A 26,497-nucleotide genomic window follows, 5' to 3' on the forward strand; every position below is an offset into this window, starting at 1 on the left:
GTTATTTTTCATTTTTTTACATGAGTAAGTAATATTTAACATATTTAAAGGAGTTTTTATAACACAAAAACCTTTTATTTAAACATTTTTATTGTTGCACTACTTATAAAAGTAAAAAATTCTTTGATTTCATAGATTTAACTTCAATAATTAGAGGGACGAACATCTCATAATCATAAAGATGTGTTCACATGTCTACGAATTCCTAAGTTATTAATGACATCGGATTATATGCACGATCAAAGTGCCGAAATATCCATGCAAATATGCACGAAAAATGGTCGAAATATGCACAAAATATGCACAATCAAAAGTCACTTAATATTAAAATTTATTATTTTTTTGAAGACTTTTCCGGTAGTGACATTAATAAAAGCGCCATTTTTTATAATTTCATAAAATCCAGGATTTTTAATTTCTTGAAATAAAGACTTTTTATTTATTTATTATACGCCAATAATAATTTTCTATCAACATTTTCCGATTGCAATCTTAATGCCCATGGAAGTTAAACTACCGAAATATGCACTATCAACGAAAAATTGCCAAAATATGCACTATCGCCTAAAAAGTGACATTATATGCATTTGCATATGCAAGTATGCAAATGCATATAATCTGATGTCTAGTTATTATAAATCTGCAAATATCAACGACACAAAATGATTTTCAACTTTACTGATAGAAAAGTAGTGGAAATAAAATCAAAATTAAAAAAAAAAAAAAACTTTTAGGTGCTTAAATTTTAAATATTTGTTATTGTTAAGTAAAGGCGACGCCTTGATAATTTGGCTGTAGCGATATCGATTTTTCAATGACTAAAGCTAAGAAATTAAAGTTCATTGTCAGTATTTATCATGTCTTTGTCTTTGATTTACCCATAGCATAACACGATTGGTCAATTTTTATAACACAGAATAATCAATCAAATAGACCTGTGTAAAAAAAAAAAGGATTCCTATTTTTCCAACAGAGGAGAGTGATTTAAGCTTCCAAATTTGTACATGGCTTGGTTCAAGCATACACTTTAATTTGCCCATAGCTTATATGAAATGTATTTATGGTTTTTAAATTACGCGACAAAAATATTTTGTCGCTTACGCCCTTTCCATTTTTTTCTGTTCCATTGCTTGTTTTCTGTGAAAGGCCGGGCCGGGCTTTCATAGAAAACTAGCAATCTAAAACATATCCAAAACGGTTTTTTACTTTAACGCGGCGTCACCTTAACACATAAGTAATAAAAAATATATTTGTACGTTAATCGTACCAGCTTAAAAATCTCCAATTTTCTTAATAAAATCTGTGAATAAAAAAATAATTTATTTAAAATGTGAACTAAGCCTTATGCTTTCCGCTTGTTGTGACTTGTCCGTTCCATTATATGTGACCATACGAAAAGTCACAAGTCGGAAGTCACGTAATATTACTTTCTTTTACTTTTAAAGTGTTTGTAAATAACCGATAATAGTTATCACAATTTCATTTTTTATACTAAATACTAAGCTAATTTTGCAACGTGTCAACAGTAGAAACAGTTGGAGAAAGAATAATAATGCTTACAAAATATGGTCACTTATCTGAACAAATAAACCGTTCCTGAAGAACCATCCAACCTGCGTCCGCGTCTTGTAGCAGATTTTTAACTACTAAATTCAAATTGAAGTTTCTCGATGTACAATGAAATATAGTGCTATCATTTAGTGCCGAAAATATTTTTGTAGTATGTTTATAAAACTAAAAAAAACGGTCACTAAACCGAACATTCCGGTTGGGTTGCTTTTTCATGATTATAATTTTAATTAATTTGTAGTTAAATTATGTTAGATTTTTCAATAACAAGACATTCAATTGATACATTAAGTATTTAGGAATCTAACATATGTTTTTTAAGTAACTTACTTTAAGAAAAAAAATAGTTATTAAAGATTTTGTTACAACTTCTGGGAAGGGGACAGGTGAATTTAATAGGTTTCGGTACTTAAAAACCCTTATAAATCTCATACTAAATAAAATTTTATACAAACGTGAATGTATTTTAATAAAAGAAAACTTGTTTATGCTCCTACATTAAAATTACAAAATGTTAGTATGTAATTTTTTACAAATAATCTGTAGCGAAGTCAAGGGACAAGGTAAAAACCAGGGGTACACATTTTTTTGAAAATGCCCCTTTAATCTTTTCAAACACCACAGGTTAAGTATAAGGTAGGGATTATAAAATACAAAATAATCTTTTACTTCATCATTATCTTTATTTTAACTTTAAGCATAATATGTTTCATCAGTTACATTATAAACTCTTAGCCACAGAAACAAAACAAAATATTTAAAGTATATACTGTGTCTGTGTTATCAAGTTCTAAAGTAAAGAAAAAAGGTAAACTTTAAACTTCAATTGTTAAGTTGGATGTAGAAGGTCCAAAGAATATTTCACTCAACTACCTAAAAGATACAAATGGATCAATCAAACTTCAGAGCCGGATATACATAGTTATAACTTCATAGAGATATAACATCATCTTGCCTAGATCTTAGGGTTAGATAAACTCACACAGCTCTGTGTGAGCTGTTGATAAATATAATCTATAATTTTGCTAACAAAATTACTACTAAGTAGGTAATAATATTTAAAAAATTGTTTTAGATACAATAAGGTAAATAAAAGACGGTGTCAAATATTTTCTTGTTACCAGTAGAAAGTTGTATATATTTAGGAAAATAAAATGTAATAAGGCTATTAAGCTTTTTTGTACAGAACAATTTCATAGCTTATTGATGACTGATGTTCTTTCAGTAGTTTCTCACATTTTTCTATGATAATATTCTTCTACATCAACAGCCTTGGTAAGGCAGGTACAGTTCTTTAATTGAATCTGAATTTATCTTCAAGAAAGCAAGAATGTGTGTTATTAGTAGTCACTGTTGGACAAACCACGTATGTTGGCCTGAAACAAAGAATAGGGTTACCAAGGGAATCGATTTTTAATCGTATAAACGAAACGTAACTCGTATGTGTAGAATAGGCTTATAATATTTATTTTATATTTAGTTGCTGATTTGGATTGTTAGTTGCTGATTTGGGGTGATTGAGTCGATATCATGATATTAGTATCAACCGAAACGCTCCTGATGCTAAACTATTAATAAGATAACATCCTAAGTTGCTGATCAGTGTTTGAGAGGATATCAACCAACTAGCATCTTGAGATGAATTTTACTATATGTTCGGACAATGCCATTTCTTATGACTCATACTCATTTCAGGTTTGGACAAGATAGAGTTTCTCCAGTCGCACGAGAATGTAGACATATACCAGAAGTCGTTCGAAATAATAGAGAACTTCTTCAGCCTTGAGAGTGAGGACAGCCGGCTCGCGCCCGAAGTGTCGTCCACCACCGACCAGTACGAGTTCAACGCTGACCAATCTGTGCCTATGGGTGGTTACCAGTTTTAAATCAAGTCGCAGAAATGCTTAATTAACATGAAGTAAGTATTATAACTAGCTTTTGCCTGCGGCTCTGTCCGCATAAATGGCATTCCTAACATTTAAAACTTTTTTCGTAATTGACAACATTTCAAAATTTTTAAGCCTTAAAATAAAAAATACTGTTTCTTTAGTTTCTTCTCCTGATATCAAAAAATATTCATTTTTTTTTATATTGCTTATTTACTGAGAAAATAAAGAAAAACTGAAAAATAGGCTGTGACGTCATACTTACGGCATAACATCATACAGTTTGTTTGCCTGGTGTAAAATGGTTTTAAAAAGACAACATGAAGCATAAAAACAAAAACGTCACTGTCAACCACCTGTCAATGACATTTCTAAAAAATAACATTACCTCATTGGTTACCTATCCTCCAGGTTGACGATGACATTGACAGACGTCATAATAAACGTAACAAACTTACATTGACAGATTTTTTCTTTTGTTAAAGTGTAATGGAATTAACCGTTCAGACCAGCGTTGCCAGAATGTTACTTTTGTAACATTTTACGTTACTTTTGACCTTTGCATGTTACATTCATGTGACATGACTACAGATGTTACTTTTACGTTACTTTTGGTAATTGAAAAAAAAAAGATATTTGAAACCAAAAATGCGAAAACGAAACCATAACGAAACGCACTAAGTTTTATTGAGTTTTGTCGTTACAGCTGACAAAGCTTTAAATGAACGTGGCGAAAAAAGGAACTAATGCTGCCATTATACAAAAACGCCCCCGTCCACGTTCATAAAATTAAAGCCTTGTCGCTGTCTGTTTAAAGTTTTAGTGACGGTCCTATTGGTAGACTTGGAGCTAAACAAAATAAAATGCCTTCGTAAAAATAAAATATAATCGGCCAAGTGTGAGTCTGACTCGCTCATTAAGGGTTCCATACCGTGATAGAGCAAAAATAGGTCAAAAATTGTGTTTTTTTGTATAAGAGCTTATTTTATTATAATATGTTAATTTGAATATTTATTTATTTAAGTATAAATAAAGTACATATGGGATTTTGTGGAAATATCAAGTGCCTACCTATTATTGATATCCAGCAAAAAATGCCAAGAAATCAAGTTTGTTGTATAGGAGCCCCCTTTAACTATAATATTTTGTTTTTAGTATTTGTTGTCATAGCGGGAACAGAAATACATAATCTGTGAAAATTTCATAAGTCTAGCTATAGCGGTTCTTGCGGAGGCACACGGAGCCTGGAGGCAGACACACGGATAGACGGACATACATTAAAGTCTTAATAATAGGGTCGTTTTACCCTTTGGGTACGGAACCCTAAAAAGAAATAACTTCATCTCTATATGTATAGTATTTACCCCACAAAATGTTACTTTTTGCATGACATTAAGTAACTTTGGAACATACAGCACTGGCAACACTGGTTCAGACGTAAGTATGACGCATACGTCTCTTTAGAATACGAAGGATTAAAATTTATTTTTTAGGTATCATAAAAACATAATTTTGAACAAGCAAAAAACATGTGTCGCCTTATTTTAAGTCTACTTTCATATAAAATAATAAAAAAGCCATGTTAAAATTTTGAAATGTTGTCAATTTTGAATATTTTTTTCGAAATCATTTTAGGCAACAGTATTTATTATAATATTATTAAGTGATCATACTCGGGCTAGTCTACACAATATTGTCTATCTTTGAGTAATTAATGAAATTTTTACCTAGAAGGGTTCAGCAGCTTTTTTTATTTTAATTTTTATTGTTTTCTTATATAATTCGATAGCACTTATCATTTGTGTGTCTGTGACGTCGTAGCTCCCAAACAGAAAAACGATTTTGATCGAAATTTTCTTTTAAAGCTGACACAACCGAAACTGTTCTATCTTAGATAATAATTCATCATCATTATGAATTACTAATTGTTTCATTTTTTGGTTGCAGTTGTCTGCTGTATGAAATTTGAAAGTTTAAATTGACTGCGACAGAGAAAGCAATCTACACCAACTAAGTGTAATTATAATAATTTGCACTAATACTGTAGTATTGTAGATCTATTAATTTATATTTAAAATGATTAACGTGTAACCTCGCCTATTATTTTTGCTATTATAGATAATGGTGGAGTTATTTTATGTTATACATATACAAAAATTTGTTGGCTGACTATAAGTCTTCGTTACAATTCCTTTGTATGTTGTTATGTGATATAATTTTTTTTTTGCGTATATACTAAAATAAAGATTGGTACCAACATATTCTTGCGTTCTTTTAAAATGTTACCTGTGACCTTTTTCTCATAATAAGTATAATATATTATTTATATTATATGTATTATTTTATTTTTCTATTATAACAATGTTAGAATTGGAAATTAAAACAAAACATGATCACATGAAACATTTAATAAATAAAAATTTCTGTATTAATCAAGTGTATCATTATCACAATAACTCCGACAATAAGTAAGAAAGGTATTTTAACTACAATATGATATGAGGCACTTTTAGTAACTTACAGCTAATAACGGTACGGCGGCCCGCAGGGCTTTATCGTTACAATATGAGGTCAAAAAAAAATGTTGAAAATCAACAGCTTTATTACTATAGTCGAAATGGATGATGGAGAAATTAGGCCATTGACCAATCAATTCTTGCCTCTTCTATCTTTACCCACGCAAGGATAATAATAATTAATATATTATTATCTCGTTACGCCAGGTTCGCGATGAGAGCACGATAGCGATATTTTCTTGCCTGAGTTAAAGTGCCAAGTATTAGGTCATTTGACGAATTTCCTCTTATTCGGTAACTGAGTTAGCCTTTACAATATGATCACCCATATTCCATATTAAGAATTTGATACTGTAAAATGTAAATGCATTCATAGTATAATTACCTATTATAGTCAAATGTGTACGTGTAGTATGTACATTGTACATACAATCTATAAAAATTACAATATATTTAATTTGTTGTAAAAGGAATGTTATAAAATTTCACGTAAATCATTTTTTTTTAATCTATTGACGCTTCACACCACGTCAGTCTGGCCCCGTGCTAAGTACCTAAAGGACTAGTGTTACAGGTACCAGACAACGGAAATATATTTAATACTTTTATACTATACATAATATATTTAAGATTTTTATTATATCATACACATATTTAATATACATCCAGACCCGGGAACATTGAAAACTTTTTGTTCCGTCGGCGGGATTCGAACCCGCGACCTCCGGCTTGAGCTACCGACGCGCTCACCACTGAGCCACAGAGGTCGTCAAATTGAATTACTTAAAACTATTAGAGACATTATTTACTACTAATGTCTAATTTTATTACGTTCGATCCCTGTAAGTATTAAAATCGTAAATGCTTTTGGTTTATGCCAATGCACAAAAGCTGTAGGAGTAAATTATTTAGGCAATGCACATAACATTGTAAGTAAGGGGGCGACTAACCCTAAAGTGTCGATTTTATAATTCATTTTTACACTTGAAAATAAGCCCCGAATTGTTTTATTTTCTAAAATTAGATACTACATTATATTTCCGAGAATTCGATCTGAGCAAAAACACGATATCTTAAAATTTTCTCGATAGAAAAAAAAACACAAAGATGCATCAAATTTTCACAAATTTTTCATTTATTGCCATAAACGTGCATTGAACTAAGTTAATATTTTAAACCATTGTATAAAATTCTATCATTGAGAGATCGACCTAGCGGATTTTTGAAATGTTGTATATTTATCGAGTTATTGAGAAAAATCTAATTTGGCGATGAATCCGCGTCGGTCTTTTTCACCTAGCATATGAAAGACGGGCTTGAGTGTGAAGAGAGAAGGACGATGTTTGATTTTTGGGGTTTGTCGCCCTCTTAAAGGGGTTATGAAGATTTTTATATGGAGCCTGGCCGACCTACTGTCCGCCATTCTGTTCAATACAAACAGAAATCATCTTAGACAAAACCACGTAAAGTGTCACATTTCAAAGATATCAGCTGCCAAAGTTTTACCAATTTAAGATGTTGCAACTTTGGCAGCTCAAATCTCTAGCGGACAGTAGGTCGGCCAAAATCTTCATACCCCTTTAATAACTTAAGAGGATACACCAGGGGCGAGAGAAATTGAAAATAGGTATTTGAAAATGTATTGCTGTCTCACCAATCTCAAGTCTCCCACCGCAGAGCGCGATAGAGACAACACGACAAAAGTTCTAATAAAAGAACAGAAAATCATCGATTCGTTGTCCGCTGATTCCTTCTCCAAAACTTAACCGATTTAAGTACTTTTTTCATTTAGAATTAAAGCAAGGCTTGAGCTGTGTTCCTATGTTTTATTTTTTATTGTATATTATAGCCAGTTTTGTTTTCTGGGCGTTTGAACACAGAGGAAAATCTTGCCATTTTTTTGGGTTTTTGGACGTTGTTATCTTTTTTAATAACAAAGTTATGAAAAAAAAAGAAAACATAGGGACATGCTAATAGTGGCCATAGATATTCAGGAAAAAAAATCATAACTCTACCGGCATTATCCAGGGAGGAAACAGGGGACAGCGTTTGTATGGACAAACGGCGGTGTGGACTCCTCTTAAAACCTAAACATAGTAAAATTTACAGTCACCGACCAATAACTACCACTATTAAACTTCATGGCTATGCACTACTATTACTAATAAAAGGATAAATAGACACACACACAGACGGTTATGAAATATTTGTCCTTGTCTGATACCGCAAACAAGATATTAGACAAAAATGACAAAACATTTTAATGTCTGCATAAATGTGAATATTTTTATCACTAAGTCCCTACGCCTTATTAACACGTCGTAGATGTTTCGGACATCTACGACGTGTTTATAAGTTAATATAAAAATATATATTTCAGATAATAATTCGATTACAAAAAAAATAATAATATTTAAATACGTCTATATTTAAAGACGGACCTTTAAAAATATATACAGATACCTTTTAACAGTAAGCCTCGTTTTATCACAAATTTTTAGGAGAAAGCTAAAACATAATAAAATTTATATAAAAATTATAACAATTTAAACTGTATTTACCAAATAGGTGCTTACTCAGCATGTGTTGCGATCGTAGTTGCAACGCTGATTTTCAGTAAGAAAAAAACATATTATACACAACAATATCTTAAAACACATACAGTTTGCATACAGTCAAATAAAAATAAAAACAGGGCTTAGATAATAACAATAACATTAGTGTAGCTCGCAAATAGCCGCTAAAATTTTGCAGGTCTAGATATTACAACTCTACCAGCTTATATAACTAATAACAATATTTTACATTATAAGAGCTAATAAGTATTTATTAACTGTGTTGGATTACAGACAGTATGTTAAACGGCGTTTTTTTGTTCGTTCAGAAATCAGAAGGTAATCGCGCAGTTTACGTTTAAAATTTAAACGTGATAGGTAGAAGGTAAATAAGTAATAACCTCTTAGCGGGGTATTACATTATCATTTATATATATTAATTTCTATGATCATATATAGGATCCAATATATATGATCATTTGATCATATCTGCATATTACATTATCATATTTCATTGATCCTATTTTACGTCATAATATGTGGTTTCAATAGCCAATGGAGAGCGCTAACGCTGACAGGTATTGACGTCAGGGTTACTAGAGTCTAGATCTCAGAGAATTCGATTTGTCAAAAGACATCGTCATTTTTAATATGGCTTGTTTTTTGTTATTTCAGCAAGATTATCCAAGTATATAATTAGAAAAATAATTACATTACATTATTTGAAACATATTAACGAACAAGAAATTAAAAACTTTTTTATATTAAATAACTGGCAACACCTATTTCTATGACCGTATTGGATCCAATCTCTCAACAAATGTCAAAAATCTATGATCAAGGAAGAAATGAATCATATGTCTATATTAAATTATCCAATATCATTGACTCAATGATCTCGGATCCAATATATATGATAATCTAATATCCCCCTTACTATAGTTTGTGCGTTTTAAGATGATATGGGTGACACTTCTCATATTCCTTGCTACGGGTTTTTTACAAGAAAACAAAAAAAATCAAAATGTAATAAATTATATTCCATCTACAAAAACAAATGTTTCCTTTAATTGTAAATGAATAAAAATGAAAAGTTGATAAATGCTAACTTATTAATATAAAATTATAAATTTTAACTGTGAAAATTATTGTTACGAAAATATTTGAAAAATGTCAGATGCATGAAATGGAACTTAAGCCAATAGAGATTGACACTGTTGAATCGAAATCAAATCGATAAAAAGGGCGGCCATTTTAAATCGCCGGCGCCACTCTGAAACGTCAGTACGAAATCGATAATTTCGATTGCAATTCCTTTACGAAGTGGTTCGATATTTTTAAATTATCGATTAATTTTCTTAGGTAACTCCCCTCCTATTGTCAATTATAATGTGTCACCCATATCATCTTAAAACGCACAAACTATAATAAAAATATTTACTAGTCTGGCATGTCGAAAATGTCACATGACAGAAAAAGACAACGGACCTGGAAAAGTAGTTGATTTACTTCCGCTGCGTAAATATTTTTACTGGGAAAGGGTTGATCACAGACAAGTGAAACACAGTGAACGAACAATTGACATAGTGTGTTCCTGTTATCACATAAAAAATATTCTATAGATATAATAAACAATTAACTAAAGTAAATTTTAACATCACATACAATGGCACTTATCAGCTATAAAAACTGCAATTCCTCACTGTTTATTTATAGCTTGTACATAATATTTTAAGCCATTTAATCATCGCAGATGACACATCTTACACATGATCCAATCGTGTTTGACATCAAGGATCTCCACATTGCAACGTGACGCGCCGATGCAATGCGATGCATTTTTCTATTACTAGCTGTTTGACCGAGCTTTGCTCGGTGTTCGATAAAACACGAATTAAATGACATTTTCTAATAATGATTCCTAGCTAGATCGATTTATCGCCCCCGAAACCCTTTATATACAAAATTTCATGAAAATCGTTGGAGCCGATTCCGAGGTTCCAATTATATATAAATATATATACAAGAATTGCTCGTTTAAAGATATAAGATACATACAACAAAATGGTACAGATTAGCAGAGGACTAACAACGAATTACTGGCATTCTATAATTTCAATCCACTAGAATTCTAATATTATCAATGTCTGCCAGATTATTGTTAAATGTTATATATAAAAAAAAATAACTGCCACCAGTCACCACCGTCCATCACCCGCTAATCGCTATATTATGTTACTAACGCTGTTTTCAAATTGCAGCACTAGAGCGCATTATGCGGCATAGTCTTCAACATTTAATGTTACAACTATAGCAACACTTCGCACAATCAAGCACTCTTGCTGCCGTACTCAGAAACAAACATTAATTACTTAATTGTAATTAATTTTGTTGTAACTTTAAAAAATTAATGAAGATTTTGACATAAGCCCCATACATCTGCAGCTGCATTGCGGCTCTTGAGGGAGGTCGTGGGTTCGATTCCCTCGTTGAAAACTTGTTATTTCCAAGTTTGGTTAGGACAATGCAGGCTGATCACCTGATTGTCTGACAAGTAAGATGATCCATGCGTCGGATGGGCATGTAAAAAGTCGGCCCTACGCCTGATCTCTCGCCGGTCGTGTCGGCCTTCCGTCCCACTGGGTTATGAGAGTAAAGGAATAGAGAGGGCTCTTGTGTACTGCGCACACACTTGGGCACTATAAAATTACTCCTGCGTAGCTGTCCTGGTTTCAGTGAAACCGGGCACCATCCTCGAAACCGGTGTGGGAGCTATTATTATTATTACATTACCTGACAAAGCAGCTTCATCATAATTAAATAACTCTGAATGCGGCCGTTACTGTCACACTCAGAGACAAACATAAATTACTTAATTGTAATTAATTATTGAAGATTTCGACATAAGCTCTTCGACATTATCTGTCAAATTCTTCATTTAATTGAAGTTAAATCATCATTTAATGTCTCTGAGTGCGGCCGTCAATCTAATTCATGTTTCAATTAAGCATTAACATACTTTGGTATTGTACGATATTAAGTCGCTTTCTGCTCTGCAATTGGAAGACAGGGTTAATTGAATTTATATATGATATTTAGAGATGTGCCGACTAGTCGGGAAAGCCGACTATCCGGCCACTTTTGTAGTCGGCGAATAATTATATTAAAGAAAAACCTTGATTATTATTTATAATGTGTTAAGACACTCTCAAAGAATTATTTTTGTATATATGTTACGCTCAAAGACCGAAAACGCTCAGTGAGCGAAAAAATGGCTCACAACGCGTTGTGATAATAGTGAAACGGCCACGACGCGTTCTGGTAATCACAGAAATACCACAAAGCGAAATTCGTGTCGTGGCTGACGTGCTATTCGACCACAACGCGTTGTGGTCGAATGCGAAGGCTGTTTTTAAATGCTCAGAACGCGTCATGGCTTTTTTAGATTACCAGAACGCGTTGTGGTCGAATAGCACGTCAGCTACGACAAGAATTTCGCTATGTGGTATTTCTGTGATTACCAGAACGCGTCGTGGCCGTTTCACTATAACCACAACGCGTTGTGAGCCATTTTTTCGCTCACTGAGCGTTTTCGGTCTTTGAGCGTAACATATATAATTTTAACAACATTATATTCTCGATTTAATAATATTAAGTGCTATGTATTATTAAATCGAGATTTCATGTACATGAAATATTTAATCAAAACCATCAACTGTACTTATCATAGCTAAACAGAAAAAATAACGTACGCGAAGTAAACATACTTAACACGATTCGACACGTTTGCAGGCGGCGTGTGCGACTTACCCGCGAAATAGCAGTAAAAAAGCGTTACAGAAACTTCCGAAACCATGATCGGCTTGGCCGACTAGTCGGCCGATTAGTCGGCTTCTTTGCAGCCGACTAATCGGCTAGTCGGCTAGTCGGCCATAGTCATGATTGGCACATCTCTAATGATATTGAATGTACTGTAACTTCTTGGTGGAAATTCATGTTTCACAGTAAAAATATACACTTTTCATGTACTTACTTATTCCACTATTAATTTATTTAATTACAATTATGTTTCATGTGACCGGTTTCTATAAGTTAGTCCTGATGGCTGATGATGATTTTAACAAAACCGGTCGTGTGAAACATAATTGTAATTAAATTATAAATAAATTAATAAAAGTGGAATAAGTGCATGAAAAGTGTATATTTTTACTGTTAATTGATTTTCTCACTTACCATGATATGCCATTATCACTAAAATATACGAGAGTTCTCAAAAACAAAAACTCATCATGTAGATGATCCCAAAACTTCATTCGCTCATGGAAAGGGTTCTGACCTTTAGTAAGTTCATACCCAATGCTTAAGTAATTTAGTTGTTCAGGGGATTTCACTGGGTCCCAAGTTATTTGCAAATCTTCATCTTTTTCATCAGGAGTTGGATTCCTAAAAATTAATCAAGCAGTTAGGATACCAGTAAAATCAGTAATTACATAATAATTTTATTTTACATCACTATTCTTAAACAAAATCGAAGTAACAATATTATTGCTTTAACTCACCCATGTTTAGCAAAATTAGTCCACATTTTTACGACCCTTTTTCTTGTGTTTATTGAATCTCTGGTTCCATCACAAAATGATGAATCTTTATTTTTGATATGGAATAGAAAAGGAAGTTCGGCAAAATGTCCTATTGAATTGAAAATCTCCAAGCATTTAGGCACCAACCACTCCCCAGCATAATTCAACACATAGTAGTAAATAGGGCACTCTGGAGCTTTCTCAGAGTGCCGACGAACTGTAGTATTAATATAATATAAGCACTGATAGTCACTTAGTAGCTGTATATATTGTGTTCTATCATTCTTTTTCACTTTACCCTTAAAGTAAAAATCTATTAAACATTTACCAAATTTTTTTGCTGAGGTTTCATCTATTAAATGGTATTTTGGAACAATTAGTGCTGTATCTTCATTAAATTTTTCAAGATTGTCATAGAGATCATGTTTAATTGCCTGTATCACTGAGGACTCCGTATTATTGCTCCCAATAATTATAGGGACTTTGTTAAATTTCTTTGTTTTAATGATAATCTCTGGACTTTTACTAAGAAAAACCGGTTGGCCTTCCAATTCTTCTTCAATGCAGGGTTTGAACATGGCATCAAATATTTCAGTTTCTGGTGTGAAATATTTGCTGAACCAGATTTCCATAGCTGCTTGCGTTATTTTTGTTGCATCAAAATTTTTCAACTCTTCTACAATTTCAGTGTTGTCTGTTTTGGATATATTTAATTTTCTCGCTAGATGTGTCAAACTTTGAATTGGATTTTTTGTTATGGCCCATGGGTTTAGGGAACTGAAACTTTGCATGATGGCTTTGTGAAATAAACCAGAAGCCATAGGCGAGAGTATCATAAAATGTACAATGGAACCCCCAGTGTTGTTTCCAAAAATTGTGACATTCTGTGGGTCTCCACCAAACTCACTTATATTTTTTTGAACCCATTGTAAGGCCATGACAATATCTTTTAAGCCACAATTACCGGGAGCCGTTATTTCTTTATTGGACAAAAAACCAAAAGGGCCTAACCTAAAGCCGCAACGGACATAGATAACATCTTGGTTTATTAGTAAAGTTGGATCAATTATTTCATCAGCATACAATGTAAAGCGAACACTTCCAATCCAAAACATGACAGGCAGAGGTTTATCCGGTTTTAAATTTGGAGTAGATACTTCTAAGTAGAGACAGTCTTCTGATCCTCTAATACCTTCGTGCATTCGAAAGCTCATAGGCTCAGGTGCATCTTCTGTACAGTCCAGTACTTGAGTCCAAGGCTCTATAGGGACTGGTGGCTGAAAAAGCAAAGCACAACAATAGTAGAAAGGGGCAAGGACCCTGACATTATCATAACCATTTATTAAATTAAGAGTGCCTCACCATGAACCTGAGTAATCCAGTTGGCGGCTTAGCATATGGAATACGTTTAAATTTATAATAGGTACCAACATCATTTTTTGTGATATACCCACATATTGGCCCATTTCTTGTTTGCAATATTATGCAATGCTCGTCCTTTGGTATCTTATCCATAGTTAAGATACTGACATTAAAAGTGGATTAATAATTATGGCTCATTACTTCATAATTTTTTTAGTTGTGGTTTTAAAGTGATGAAACTAAAAAAACATTATTATTAACCGACTTAAAAAAAAAGGAGGTTATCAACTCGACATATGTATGTAATATTACCAGAACTGCCCAATTTTCGTAATATGCTAGTCTATATCAGCATCTGAACAAATGTACCAAATTTCAAAAGTGTATGCATGTATGTTTTTATGTTTGTGTTCGCTTATCTCTGGAACTACCATTCCGATTTCAGGAATTCTTTTTTGTTGTACTAGGTATTGTTCAACTTAGGGAATAGTGCAAGTTTCATCAAAATCGGTTTAGTAGTTTTGGAGATAGGGATTAATTCTCAATTATGTACAATTTTGAAGTGGGTTTTATCTTTTTAAAATACAGTTATGACATTAAAGGTTGAAGATGATGACCTTTCCTGTATGTTATAACTTATAGCCATACATAATATGATAAATGTTAAAAAATGTGTCTGTCCGAATTATTGATTTTAAATAAAAATTGGCAATGAGATAATTTAAACTCTAAGAAAGATTAATAGGATTTATAGATATGATAAGTTTTTATTTACGGAAATAATAAAATATTTGTGGTTACATGAATAAGCAACAAATATTATCTACCTATATCTACCTAAAGTAAAATAAAACAGTAATAAGTATTAATACTTAATCTTTGAAAATAATTAATACCGAAAAAAATATTTCAATGAAAAATGAGAATGTAGAATTATTTCGTACAAGCATTAAAACATATAATCATAGAAGATTTAAATACAAATACGACCTACGACTTGCTTATCTTATAAGTATGTAAATGGTACACTACATCATATTATTCAAATCAATTATCATTACGGTAGTCTTCTTACGCAATAGATAAAGTTAACTGCAAAACATAATATCACTACCGTAGTCCGTACTTATTGGTTCTCTATTATGTTCAAGAATTTCCTTATAAAATAATGTAAACAACTAAACACTTTGTCAAAATATGTCAATAGAACTAAGCAAACATTGCACAAACCTTTATTTATCATCATAGGAAATAACGCAGTCTTTCACTGAATTATTATTAATCTTTTTTTATAGCAATTGCTTTGTAAATACTAATTACATATTATTTTAAAAATTAAAACTTTTATCTAGTTTTATTGTACAGTTCGACAAGGCCTGTAATATATACTAGTAATCTGTGAGGCCTGTGGACAAGGCTTTACTGGCTTTATTTGAAATTTGATTATTTTGAACGTGGGTGACATTGACGGGAGCGCTTTTTTTTCTTCTTATAATGGCACTTCGGCTATAGCCATGGCCAGTGTCGAGTATAATATTATGGCGGGAAAACAATATTCTTTAATACAATTTTTTCTATATTATCGTCAGGTCAGTCAGGTCTAAAGTCTAGTCAAAGTCTAAGTATAAAGTCAAGAAGTCAAGTCGGTCGATTCAGTAAAGTGGTAGACACTTTACTGAAACTTTCGATGGAGTTTTGGAGGGAACACAAAAGAGCACGTTTCTGGTTATTACATCACTTTCCCACACTTGTGCACGATAACGAATGTCTAATGGTTAATATCCTACCAATATTACACATTAAAAACCAATGATGAAAAACTCAAAGCAGATAATATTATGTTACTACCGCGCGCGTTGTGAAGATTCAAATACGGCCCAATTGGGCCGTCTGTTATTTAGTCTGCATCGAGCGCAGTCACGAACGTGCCGCGTCTTGTCTTGCCTAAATAATTTGAAAATGACGTCGTGCGTGTTTCTAAAATGTACCAATTATGACTCGAAAGTAAACAAAACACATGGAATCTCTTACCACATGTCTTGATTGCAATAAATACCTCGATTATTTACATTTTCAATTATTTTTTTGAACAATGTGGAAAGAATCGAATTTTCGTCATAGCTCAGGCGAAGAAAGAGACAGCGATACGATTCGACGTTTAAAAATATAACGGTCTCTTTATGTAAATGGTTTTTCGTATCTTTTGTTTCACTTATTTGTAAATGTCGACCACTGTAGCCCAGTGGGTGGTCTGTCGGTAGCTCAAGCCGGGGGTCGCGGGTTCGAATCCCGCCGACGGAACAAAAAGTTTTCAAAGTTCCTGGGTCATGAGTGTGTATTAAATATGTGTATGATATAATAAAAATCTTAAATATATTATGTATAGTATAAAAGTATTAAATATATTTCCGTTGTCTGGTACCCGTAACACAAGTCCTTCAGGTACTTACCACGGGGCCAGACTGACGTGGTGTGAAGCGTCCATAGATATTATATTATTATTATTAAATTTGTCAATGTTTGCAATTTTGAATTTGAAAATTGTTCGGAAGAGATTTAAGCCGGAAAATAAAATAAAAAAGATTGTTAAAATCCTAGATAACACAATTTTAGGAAAATCATATAAAAACACAACATCACTCTTTCACATTCTCCGCAAAATCCGACGGGAGCGCTGCTGGTAAAGGAGAACTGTCAAACACATGTCAAAAATGACGTTTTTCTATGATAGAAGCGTTTAGTTCCTTTTCTCGCCACGTTCATAATAAATATAAAACCCATTTCTAGCTGTTGCCCGCGACTTCATCCGCGTGGACTTAAGTTTATAGTTGTTCCCGTACATCGATTTATACTATTCGTAGCTATAGATAGTATTTCTTGCCTATTATGGCTCGTCCTTTTTGCAGTTTTTAGCCCTCTATCCACGTCCTATAAGCTCGAAGGTCTTTGTTGGCTCTCTTTAAACTCCCAGACTGCACAATAGACATAACTATGCTGATTAATTTGTATAGGGCCTTCAATTCGTTTCTCATACTTCTGGATTTTGGTTTTGTAGTCTACAATTCTTAAACTTAACTTGAAAAACAGTGCTTTGCGGCGACGTAGAGACGCCAGACGGTGCTTGGACGTTGCCATGGTAACGTCACTGGCCATGTCGCGATGGCGTCCCGGTGTGTTATGGCCCTTATAAAAACGTCCGATAATTTGTTTCCAGCTTTATTGTCACATTCCCCTATGTGTGTGCGTCTCTTATTTCGACATGTACTTACTTACTATTATTATACATTTTACTATTCGTGAATCGTGACCCTCTTTAAAATATTATTATTAGGCTCGCATAGTTCTTTATATTGGCGGGGCAAGACCTAAAGTTAATGTGGGCCAGATATATTTCGCGAGGCCCCCTGATGGATGACGCACGGAGACGGATTATATTGAAAGAAAGAATTTTCTGATACTCGAACACATTTGAAAATCCATTTTTATATATATATATATATATAGATGTATTACTAGCTGGTTGTTTCTTCCCTCTTTCCTTCCATCTTTTGCCGTGTTTGGCCTTGGTTTGGTCACTCGATCTTTATCTGTAGATAGAGATCGAGCGACGAACGAGACGCTGTAGCGTCTCGTTCGTCGCGTCACCTTCTTGGGTCTGGCTCTGTTTTGCCGACCTTTCGGTAGCCACTCCGAAACTAGAGGTAGACTCAAACTTGTATAATTTATGAAAAAAAAAATTATAAAAATGTTAGTATCAAAACTTGTAAATTCTACAAAAATAATTACAAATGGCGAACCGAGGCTAAAATTAGGGCTCTAACTTCTATATATCTAAAATCTTATATCTTTAAACGAGAAAAAAAAAAAAAAAAAATATATATATATATATATATATATATATATATATATATATATATATATATATATATATATATATATATATATATATATATATATATATATATATATATATATATATATATATATATATATATATATATATATATATATATATATATATAATTGAAATCTCGGAATCGGCTCCAACGGTTTTGAAATTTAGGCGGTTTCGGGGGCGATAAATCGATCTAGCTAGGAATAATTTCTAGAAAATGTCATTTTCTAGAAACACCTAGTAAGTATAAAATGTTAAATTTCTATGAAATTCCAGACGTTTTTTTTTTGGTCGGGTAGTAATTGCTGTATGTTGCTGACAAGTGACAACCCCCTTGCCTTATTATCGGACCGCGCTTAGTAACAAGAATTCCTTATCATTACTTAATATTATGTACGGAGGTCGGAGACCTTGAGGATGCAATGGCTATCGATAAGTCCAATTCAGTCAACAATTTTATTTTTTTAAGCAATATTTTATCTTTTCCAAGAAATTGTCTTGTATTTTCTTTAAATCCGTATCTAACATTTCTTTGAATTTGGGTGAGCTGACGAGATTGGCAATGTACTTGCGATTTTTACTAAATCTTTCACTTGTTGTTACATTGATTCTAAAATTTAAAATGTTGTCCACCAGGAATCTGAAAAACACAAATCTATTTTTGATTGTATACTTAATACTAAATATAAATACCTAATATAATATAATGCTGACCTTTTGTTATACAATTTTGAAAAAATACATCCCCCGAAAATGTTCTTGAAATATGATTTGTATATTTTTAGAGCAAATGATTTAATCTGCTTTTTATTTCTGTAACAAAAACATAATCCCTTTAAAGTCGAGTAACTAATTCTTTATTACTTATTTTATATATGTATATATAAAATAAGTACATACGTGTTTGACAAATTTTGCCTTGTTGTATGTGCTTGTAAAATGCAGATTATTATTAATAGCAAAAAAGGTAATATTTTGAGAAATGTCATCGCAGGTATCTAAAGTAGCTGGAGGTTTTAAAGTAGTGTAGCTGTAGTTAGCTATGAATTTAAAAGCTGAAATATAAACCAAATCATTGCTGTCACTATTTATTAATCTTTATCTAGAATGAATGAGAGTTATTATAATATAAGAAGTGACGTACGCACGTAGATTTTGTTGAAAAATACGACATTTCTCTTACTTTATTCATACTCAAATTGAAAGAATACGTTTTCGCCGATAAGAATATTTTCAATTCTACTTTTTATTGGAAATTTTTACAAGGTTTTTATGGACGATTCACTGTGGCTCTATTTTGGTTAATATTTTTTGTAGTGCATTAAATTTCTGTTATTATGGTAAATGAGGTTCATACCTATTAAGCAGGTAGTACTATAGACCAAAGTAAACCTTAGATAGGTACCTACTCATATAATTTACAATTAACTTCAGACTTCAGTTATTCCAATTTCAAGCTGTTTTGTGGAGTGGCTCGCTCCTGAGGTAGCGGTAAAAGCGATGCAGTCGCGAGATCATTTCTCAGGTGACTTTCAATTTTAACTCAAACAAACTAGGTTTTTTTTTCTTTTTTTTATGAAATAAGGGGGCAAACGAGCAAACGGGTCACCTGATGGAAAGCAACTTCCGTCGCCCATGGACACTCGCAGCATCAGAAGAGCTGCAGGTGCGTTGCCGGCCTTTTAAGGGGTAACAGGGGAGGGTAGGGAAGGGAATTTCAGGGGAGGGTGAGGAAGGAAATAGGGGAGGGTAGGGAAGAGAAAAGGGTAGGGGATTGGGCCTCCGGTAAACTCACTCACTCGGCGAAACACAGCGCAAGCGCTGTTTCACGCCGGTTTTCTGTGAGGACGTGGTATTTCTCCGGTCGAGCCGGCCCATTCGTGCCGAAGCATGGCTCTCCCACGTCAAAAGGTAAGAATGTTTATAATAAATATGATTTTCGTCAAGTATTCATTACTCACAAACTGTCTTACGTTGTCTTGTACAAAACTTGGTATTGTTACGGACATATAGTGCCATCTAGCGTCAAATCAGCGAAACTTATCGAGGGGAACACAGACAACATAAATCCCCTACTCAATAGTAGATGGCGTGAGATGCGCAAGTACATACTCGAACCTTCTAGAAAAGTCCAACAGTTGTTTACGTGTTTACCTGTTTATTTGTTTACGTGTTTACTTCTTTACGTTTATTGTGTACATTCGGGAAGGAATGTTCTCGAATAGTCTAGGGCTCGCCTCAACCCACATAAATAGTCGCAGGAGGACGGGCCGTAAGTCAGTTCGATCTGAGCGATCTTCGAGGCGATTTCGGAGTGACAACAAGTGATCAATAGTGAGTGAATTAGTGAAACCTGCGACTTGGCTACGACCTAGGACAGTGATAGTGCTTAGTGATTGAACCTAGTGATTAGGTAGCGCGCGCGGCTTTAAAACCGAGCACGTCACACTGATTATTTTTTAAAGGTATTAAATATAAATTTAAAAATTTCAAAAACTTATGGTGTATTCCGAACACTTCAAAGAATTTGGAAATTTCGAACTTCCTTCCTCATTGTACTTCAAATAAAATCTTAAATAATTTTCGTAAAAATTTTTCATTTCGTGGAGCCCTTGATATAAACATACTTAACAAGATTACGCCATAAAAGTTGAAAAAAAATTAATACTTTGTTTATAATAATTTTTTAACTTGAAGAAAAAACTAGAAATCTAGGTAATATTGTCAAAAAAAATTTTGTTTCATTTCTTATCACGTAATTTTTTTCATATCAATGAAGGACATGTATTAACTAAAAAAAAAGTTCCGCCATTTGCTAATAAAAAATTTATAAACCAATGGACTATTTCGATGCTTTTTAAAAAAAAAAAATTACCTTTATTCTCTTGAAAATATTATGATTTTTAGAAACAATTTTTTTTCTTAATAACAATATTTTATTGTTTATAATCGTTTTTTAAATATTTTAATTGTTTAAATTACTACTTTAGAAAAAAAAATCCTCTTCAAAATCATGATTGATTGTCCTCAATATGGTTACAAAAACAATTTTTTTTTATGAACAATTTCACTGTTTATTAACACTCTCACTGCCACCCTTATAAAGATTTTTTTAGTGCAGCAGGCCGTGCGGGACACCAGCAGCCGTAATTTTGTCTACCCTTGGAGGCCAAGGTGAATATTCAGTAACGAGTTTAGCAGGCCATACGGGCCGCTGGCCGCTGGTAAACCCCGTTTATATATAAAAATCATTAATTACACAAATTATATTCCTTAACGGAACGTCAAAGAAATGGGTAAAATTTTAATGGCGACCTATACCAAAAAAAAACAACTGGCTTCAATTATGATTCGACGTATATTCGAGTAGGACTTCTGGGTGGTTTACAAAAAAATAACCACTATGGCTAAGGCGCCTTAGCCATCTAACCTAACCCAAAAAAGTCGTATTGGTCCGCAGCCCAACTCACCTGACTGCAACGATTCGTCGCCCCGCCCCCATTCGAATTCGCACGCATTTAACAATATGTAGTTTTCATTAAAACACGTATCAAAATATAAAATATAAAGCCTGAATTAGAATATCAGTAACCAATTATCATTAAGAAAGCAGCTCACAAAAGTTTGCTCAAAATGAACTTTTTAGTAGTTTTAATAAATAACCTCACTTAGAAAAATTGAATCTATATTTAATATTGAAGTTGCCCGCTATGTATTTCCAGTCGCTCAGTTAGTAATACAGTCGCTCGGATAGAATTTTAATATCTGAAATAGATTAATCGCAATCCACATTTTGTAAGCTCGTTTTGGATTTTATTATAAATCAATATTAGTCATAAGTTTAGTTCATTTTTCGCTTAGTCAAATTAATACCGCTCATGTTATTAAAACAGTATGTTCATCATCAGTCGCAAAGTAATTTTTTATTCGCTCGTTTTATTATTTCCCATTTAAAAAGACGCGCCCATCCGCGCGAATTCGCTTGAATGCGCCCGACCAACCTTGATTGGCCTCGCAGAAGTAATGTATGCGTTACGCTGTGGAGTTAAGGTTCAATTTTCTGTGTTCAGTTTTTGGGAATTCGCTTCGCTTCGACTCTCCGCTATTAAACGCAGCGTATAACTAATAACTATTCAAGGTATCCTGTCTTTGTCTGTCACATTATTTTTCCAATTAATGTTTAGCACATTGAAAAAATCAAACAAGAAAACAAACAGAAACCGTAAACAAAGACGAACAGAACATATTTGCTTCAAAAATATTTCTTAAGTAACGGGTTCATATTATGTATTATAAAGCGGAAGAGTGTTTCGGCTAAATGGCTGATTTGAAAAATGGTCGATTAAATACTAGACGTTCCGCAAAGCCGCGCGGAACGTCTAGTATATAACATTTAAAAAAATCAAAATATTTTTCACAATGTCAGGAACATGAATTTAACAAAATGCAAGAATAACAAAAAGAAACATTGAGCAGAAAGCAAATCTGAAAACCTAAACAAGACAAATCACGTTTAAGGTTATAAAAGAACAGGCCAGGTCGAGGAAATTATCATTTTTCCCGAAGCGGCGCGCGGCGCGTAGCGACAGGTTTGCATTTTGAAACGACATTTGAAATAAATTTCCGGCGCTGCCGTCGCCGAGGGCGTTCAATTGGAACATTGGCCCGATAATAATTAATTTCTTCAAACCGCATTCCGGTTTTGAGCTCCCCCGGCTCTACACCGTATAATGTTTTATTTCCTTTTTCGAATCCGCGCGGTACATATTTCACTTCGGCTGCGAATATGAAAAATGTATTTCTCGCAGCACAGTTTTTATTCCAATATTTCTGACGTATCGCGTTACTGTAGGCAACTTTAACGCGAGCACAGAATTACTTCAAATTGTTATTTAAGAGGATACACCAGGGGCTAGAGAAATGAAAAAAAAGTACGTGTTATATCTATAGCTGTCTCCCTTACCTCAAGCCTATACCGCAGAACGCGATAGAGACAACTGCAGAAAATCAACGATTCGTTGTCCCCTGATTCCTTCTCCAAAACTTAACCGATTTAAGTACTTTTTTCATTAAGGAAAGGCTTGAGCTGTGTTCCTATGTTTTATTTTTTTGTCTAACCAAATCTGTTTTCTGGAATTTTTGAACACAGCGGAAAATCTGGCCATTTTTTTGGGTTTTTGAACGTTCATATCTTATTTAATAATTAAATTATGAAAAAAAGAAAACATGGGGACGTTGTATTAGTGGCCGTAGATATTCAGGAAAAAAATTATAACTCTACTAGCATTATCCAGGGAGGAAACAGGGGACAACGTTTGTATAGAAAAAAGGGCGGTGTGGACTCCTCTTAACGCTCTGAGTTAAGAGAGTTCTACCCTGATCTCTACTTAGATATCAATTTACTCTTTTTGCGTTCGTAAAGTAAAATTGTATGCAGTAACTGAGGATTCAAAGTTTTAAGTACCTATAATGCATGAACATACTTTTTTAGTAACAACATATTAAATTGAATAAATCTGGGAGCACGGAAGTGCTCCAGCCAAGCTTTTTAGCAAAGGCACGGCCGTAGCATACTTTTCTCGAAGCGGTTCGCGGCTTTTTCACACCCCCTTTATCTTCGATGCTAACAAAGCTAGGGATTTAGAATTTCGGTGACTAGGAGCAAGTATTAAAACTAGCTTAACCTCCAAATTACATAACATTTCGATAAATAGTTTAATAGTTACGGATGATCAAAGTTACTACATTTTGTCACTCACTGACTGACAGATCATCAAAATTCTAAAGTACTTCTAGCAGACTTAGAACCTTGAAATTTGGCAACAAGGTAGGTCGTTATCCACAATGAAAGGAAAAATTATGAAACTGACCAAGTGCGAGTCGGACTGGCGTACATAGGGTTCCGTACCGTAAATTTGTATGGGAGCCCCTCTTAAATCACATGTACTTTTTATTACTTATTATTAAAGTTGAAATATAATTAAGTATTTTCTGAAATTTTCAAAAACCTTACTTTTACCATTATGGATATAGAGCAAAAAAGGGCAAAAAAACGTGTTTGTTGTATGAGACCCCCGATTGATCATTTATTTTATTTTAGTTGGACTATTAGCTTTTATAGCGACAACGAAAGTAAATAATTTGTAAAAAATTAAAATATCTAGCTATTGCGGTTCTCGAGATCTAGCCTCGTGACACACGGACTTACGACAGACAGACAGCGAAGTCTAGACTCATTAGGAATAGGCTCCCGTTTTCATCCTTTGGGCAAGGATGAAAACGGGAAAATTTAAAATCTGAAAAGTATAATATAAGTTTATTAAATAAAAGAAAAGATTTTTATGTTAGTGGCTTTGAACATTAAAAATGAGTTTCGACTTCATAATAATTATTTTACGTACAAAAGGAAAAATAGTGTTAACAAAGATAACAATGAAACTATGATAATTAAATTCGATTAACATATAAATGAAATCAGAACTGCGAATTACGATGTACAGTTGTACACTCTATTACCCGCTCGATAGATGGTGTAGCACTCCATTTATATCGCGGTATCGCTTGTTTGCGGAGTATAATTATTATGGTTTAAAAAAACTCCGGGATAGGTCGTAATACTCAATCGAAAGTAACATCGGTGCACGAACAACCTCCTGAAAGTTCAAAAGTTGTTGGGCTATCGTCATAGAATTTGTACTTTGTAGAAGTACCTACCTGTTATTATCAATTAATTTTACGACCTAGAATATATACCTAGAGATAGAAAATGTGTACTAAGCTAAATACAGAAAAGTTTTAACGTGAACTGAAAAGAAAAGAAACCTTAAAAAAAGAAATGAAATCCCACCAAAATATTAAAATGTAATAAGGAGCCAAGCAAAATATTGCATAGCTATGCAATATATCTATCGTAAAAAAGTTTTCAGATCACATTCAAGCCAAGCCTTCAACTTATTTTGTAATTTAAATCAACATTCAGTGAATTTATCAATAGTTTTTCTTTATTTTATAATTATTATAGTGGCTCGGCAATGAGCACTAGAGAAATAATCATCGACTGATTGGATTTATTGGGTACCATCGTCCACATTCGTCGTTACACACTTTTCGATTGCCGTTTGTGTAAGTATGAACTACCCCAAATATGAAGTTAATATTTTTTTTCTTGTGCATGGCTATGCAATATTTTGCTTGGCGCCTTTTTACATTTTAATGTTTTGGTGGGATTACTTTATCGGTATAATGACAATAATAATAATTACTAGAAATACAAAAAGAAAAATACAGACGATTAGGATTTATTAAGGCGGCATAATTAATTGACAAAGGCTTTATCTGCGACACGTATGTCAACACAGGGCGGTAGGGCCAGGGCGGCACATGCCTCCGGTCTGCCAATCGCACTCTGCGCTGACGGGCCGGTAATTACTCAGTCGGCCTGGACTTCCATTTCCACGGGGAGATGACGGATTTCATTTTATTAATTACCAACGATATTCCATTTGTTTTATTGGCACTACGTATTCGATTAGGCAACGGATGTATCGTTATTTATTATCGAAATAATATTCTGATATGCGATTTCTGTGTTTTTTTGCCAAAATTGTTACAAGAATGAGAGTTTGTTAGAGCTATAGCTGTAGAAGGTAATGAAGGAAGAAGAACTGAAGTAATCTTTTCTGTGATTTTTAATACCATCTCAGAATTTAAAAAAAATCGGGGATTTCATAGAATGTAAAACCCATATAAGTAACCTTATTCTATCTTACTAACAACATTGTACAACTATCTCGTTATTACTGACAAGTGACAACATTGTACTACTCAACACACACAAGAGTGGATGCCATTTTTAGGGTTCCGTACACCTTGGTAAAAACGGGACCCTATTACTAAGACTTCGTTGTCTGTCCGTCTGTTCGTCTGTCTGTCTGTTTGTCTGTCTGTCTGTCTGTCTGTCTGTCTGTCTGTCTGTCCGTCTGTCCGTCCGTTCGTCCATCGGTCCGTCCGTCCGTCCTTCCGTCCGTCCGTCTGTCTGTACGTAACATACGTGATTTTTTTGGCCTTTTTTGCTAAATATCAATAATAGCAACAGTTAGGCACCTGAAATTTTCACTAAGGCCTTAATAATTTT

General features: G+C 33.4%; 2 protein-coding genes and 1 long non-coding RNA gene across 3 annotated transcripts in view; 1 reads left to right on the plus strand and 2 right to left on the minus strand.

Annotated features, from left to right (window-relative positions):
• The window catches only part of LOC121727498 (importin subunit alpha-7), a 32,355-nt gene extending 26,639 nt beyond the window's left edge, over positions 1 to 5,716 (plus strand). The window contains exons 10-11 of the mRNA XM_042115386.1: positions 3,265 to 3,487; positions 5,403 to 5,716. Coding sequence (XP_041971320.1) covers positions 3,265 to 3,455 — 191 coding nt within the window. The 3' untranslated portion in view covers positions 3,456 to 3,487; positions 5,403 to 5,716. The remainder of the gene's footprint in view (positions 1 to 3,264; positions 3,488 to 5,402) is intronic.
• LOC121727495 (juvenile hormone esterase-like) lies at positions 2,738 to 15,742 on the minus strand. Its single transcript, XM_042115380.1, has 5 exons — positions 15,699 to 15,742; positions 14,469 to 14,707; positions 13,086 to 14,383; positions 12,760 to 12,969; positions 2,738 to 2,945 (listed from the first exon to the last, which is right to left on the minus strand). Exons 2-5 carry the CDS (start codon positions 14,619 to 14,621, stop codon positions 2,864 to 2,866), a joined length of 1,743 nt encoding a protein of 580 aa, XP_041971314.1. The 5' UTR covers positions 14,622 to 14,707; positions 15,699 to 15,742; the 3' UTR covers positions 2,738 to 2,863.
• Positions 15,743 to 17,331: 1,589 nt separating this feature from the next.
• Positions 17,332 to 24,316, minus strand: LOC121727520. The gene is made up of 3 exons (XR_006035686.1): positions 24,305 to 24,316; positions 23,327 to 23,333; positions 17,332 to 17,440 (listed from the first exon to the last, which is right to left on the minus strand). It is a non-coding gene; the product is annotated as an uncharacterized LOC121727520 (long non-coding RNA).
• Positions 24,317 to 26,497: the final 2,181 nt, after the last annotated feature.

Source organism: Aricia agestis, chromosome 5 (genome assembly GCF_905147365.1).
Source record: "Aricia agestis chromosome 5, ilAriAges1.1, whole genome shotgun sequence".
Classification (NCBI taxonomy): domain Eukaryota; kingdom Metazoa; phylum Arthropoda; class Insecta; order Lepidoptera; family Lycaenidae; genus Aricia; species Aricia agestis.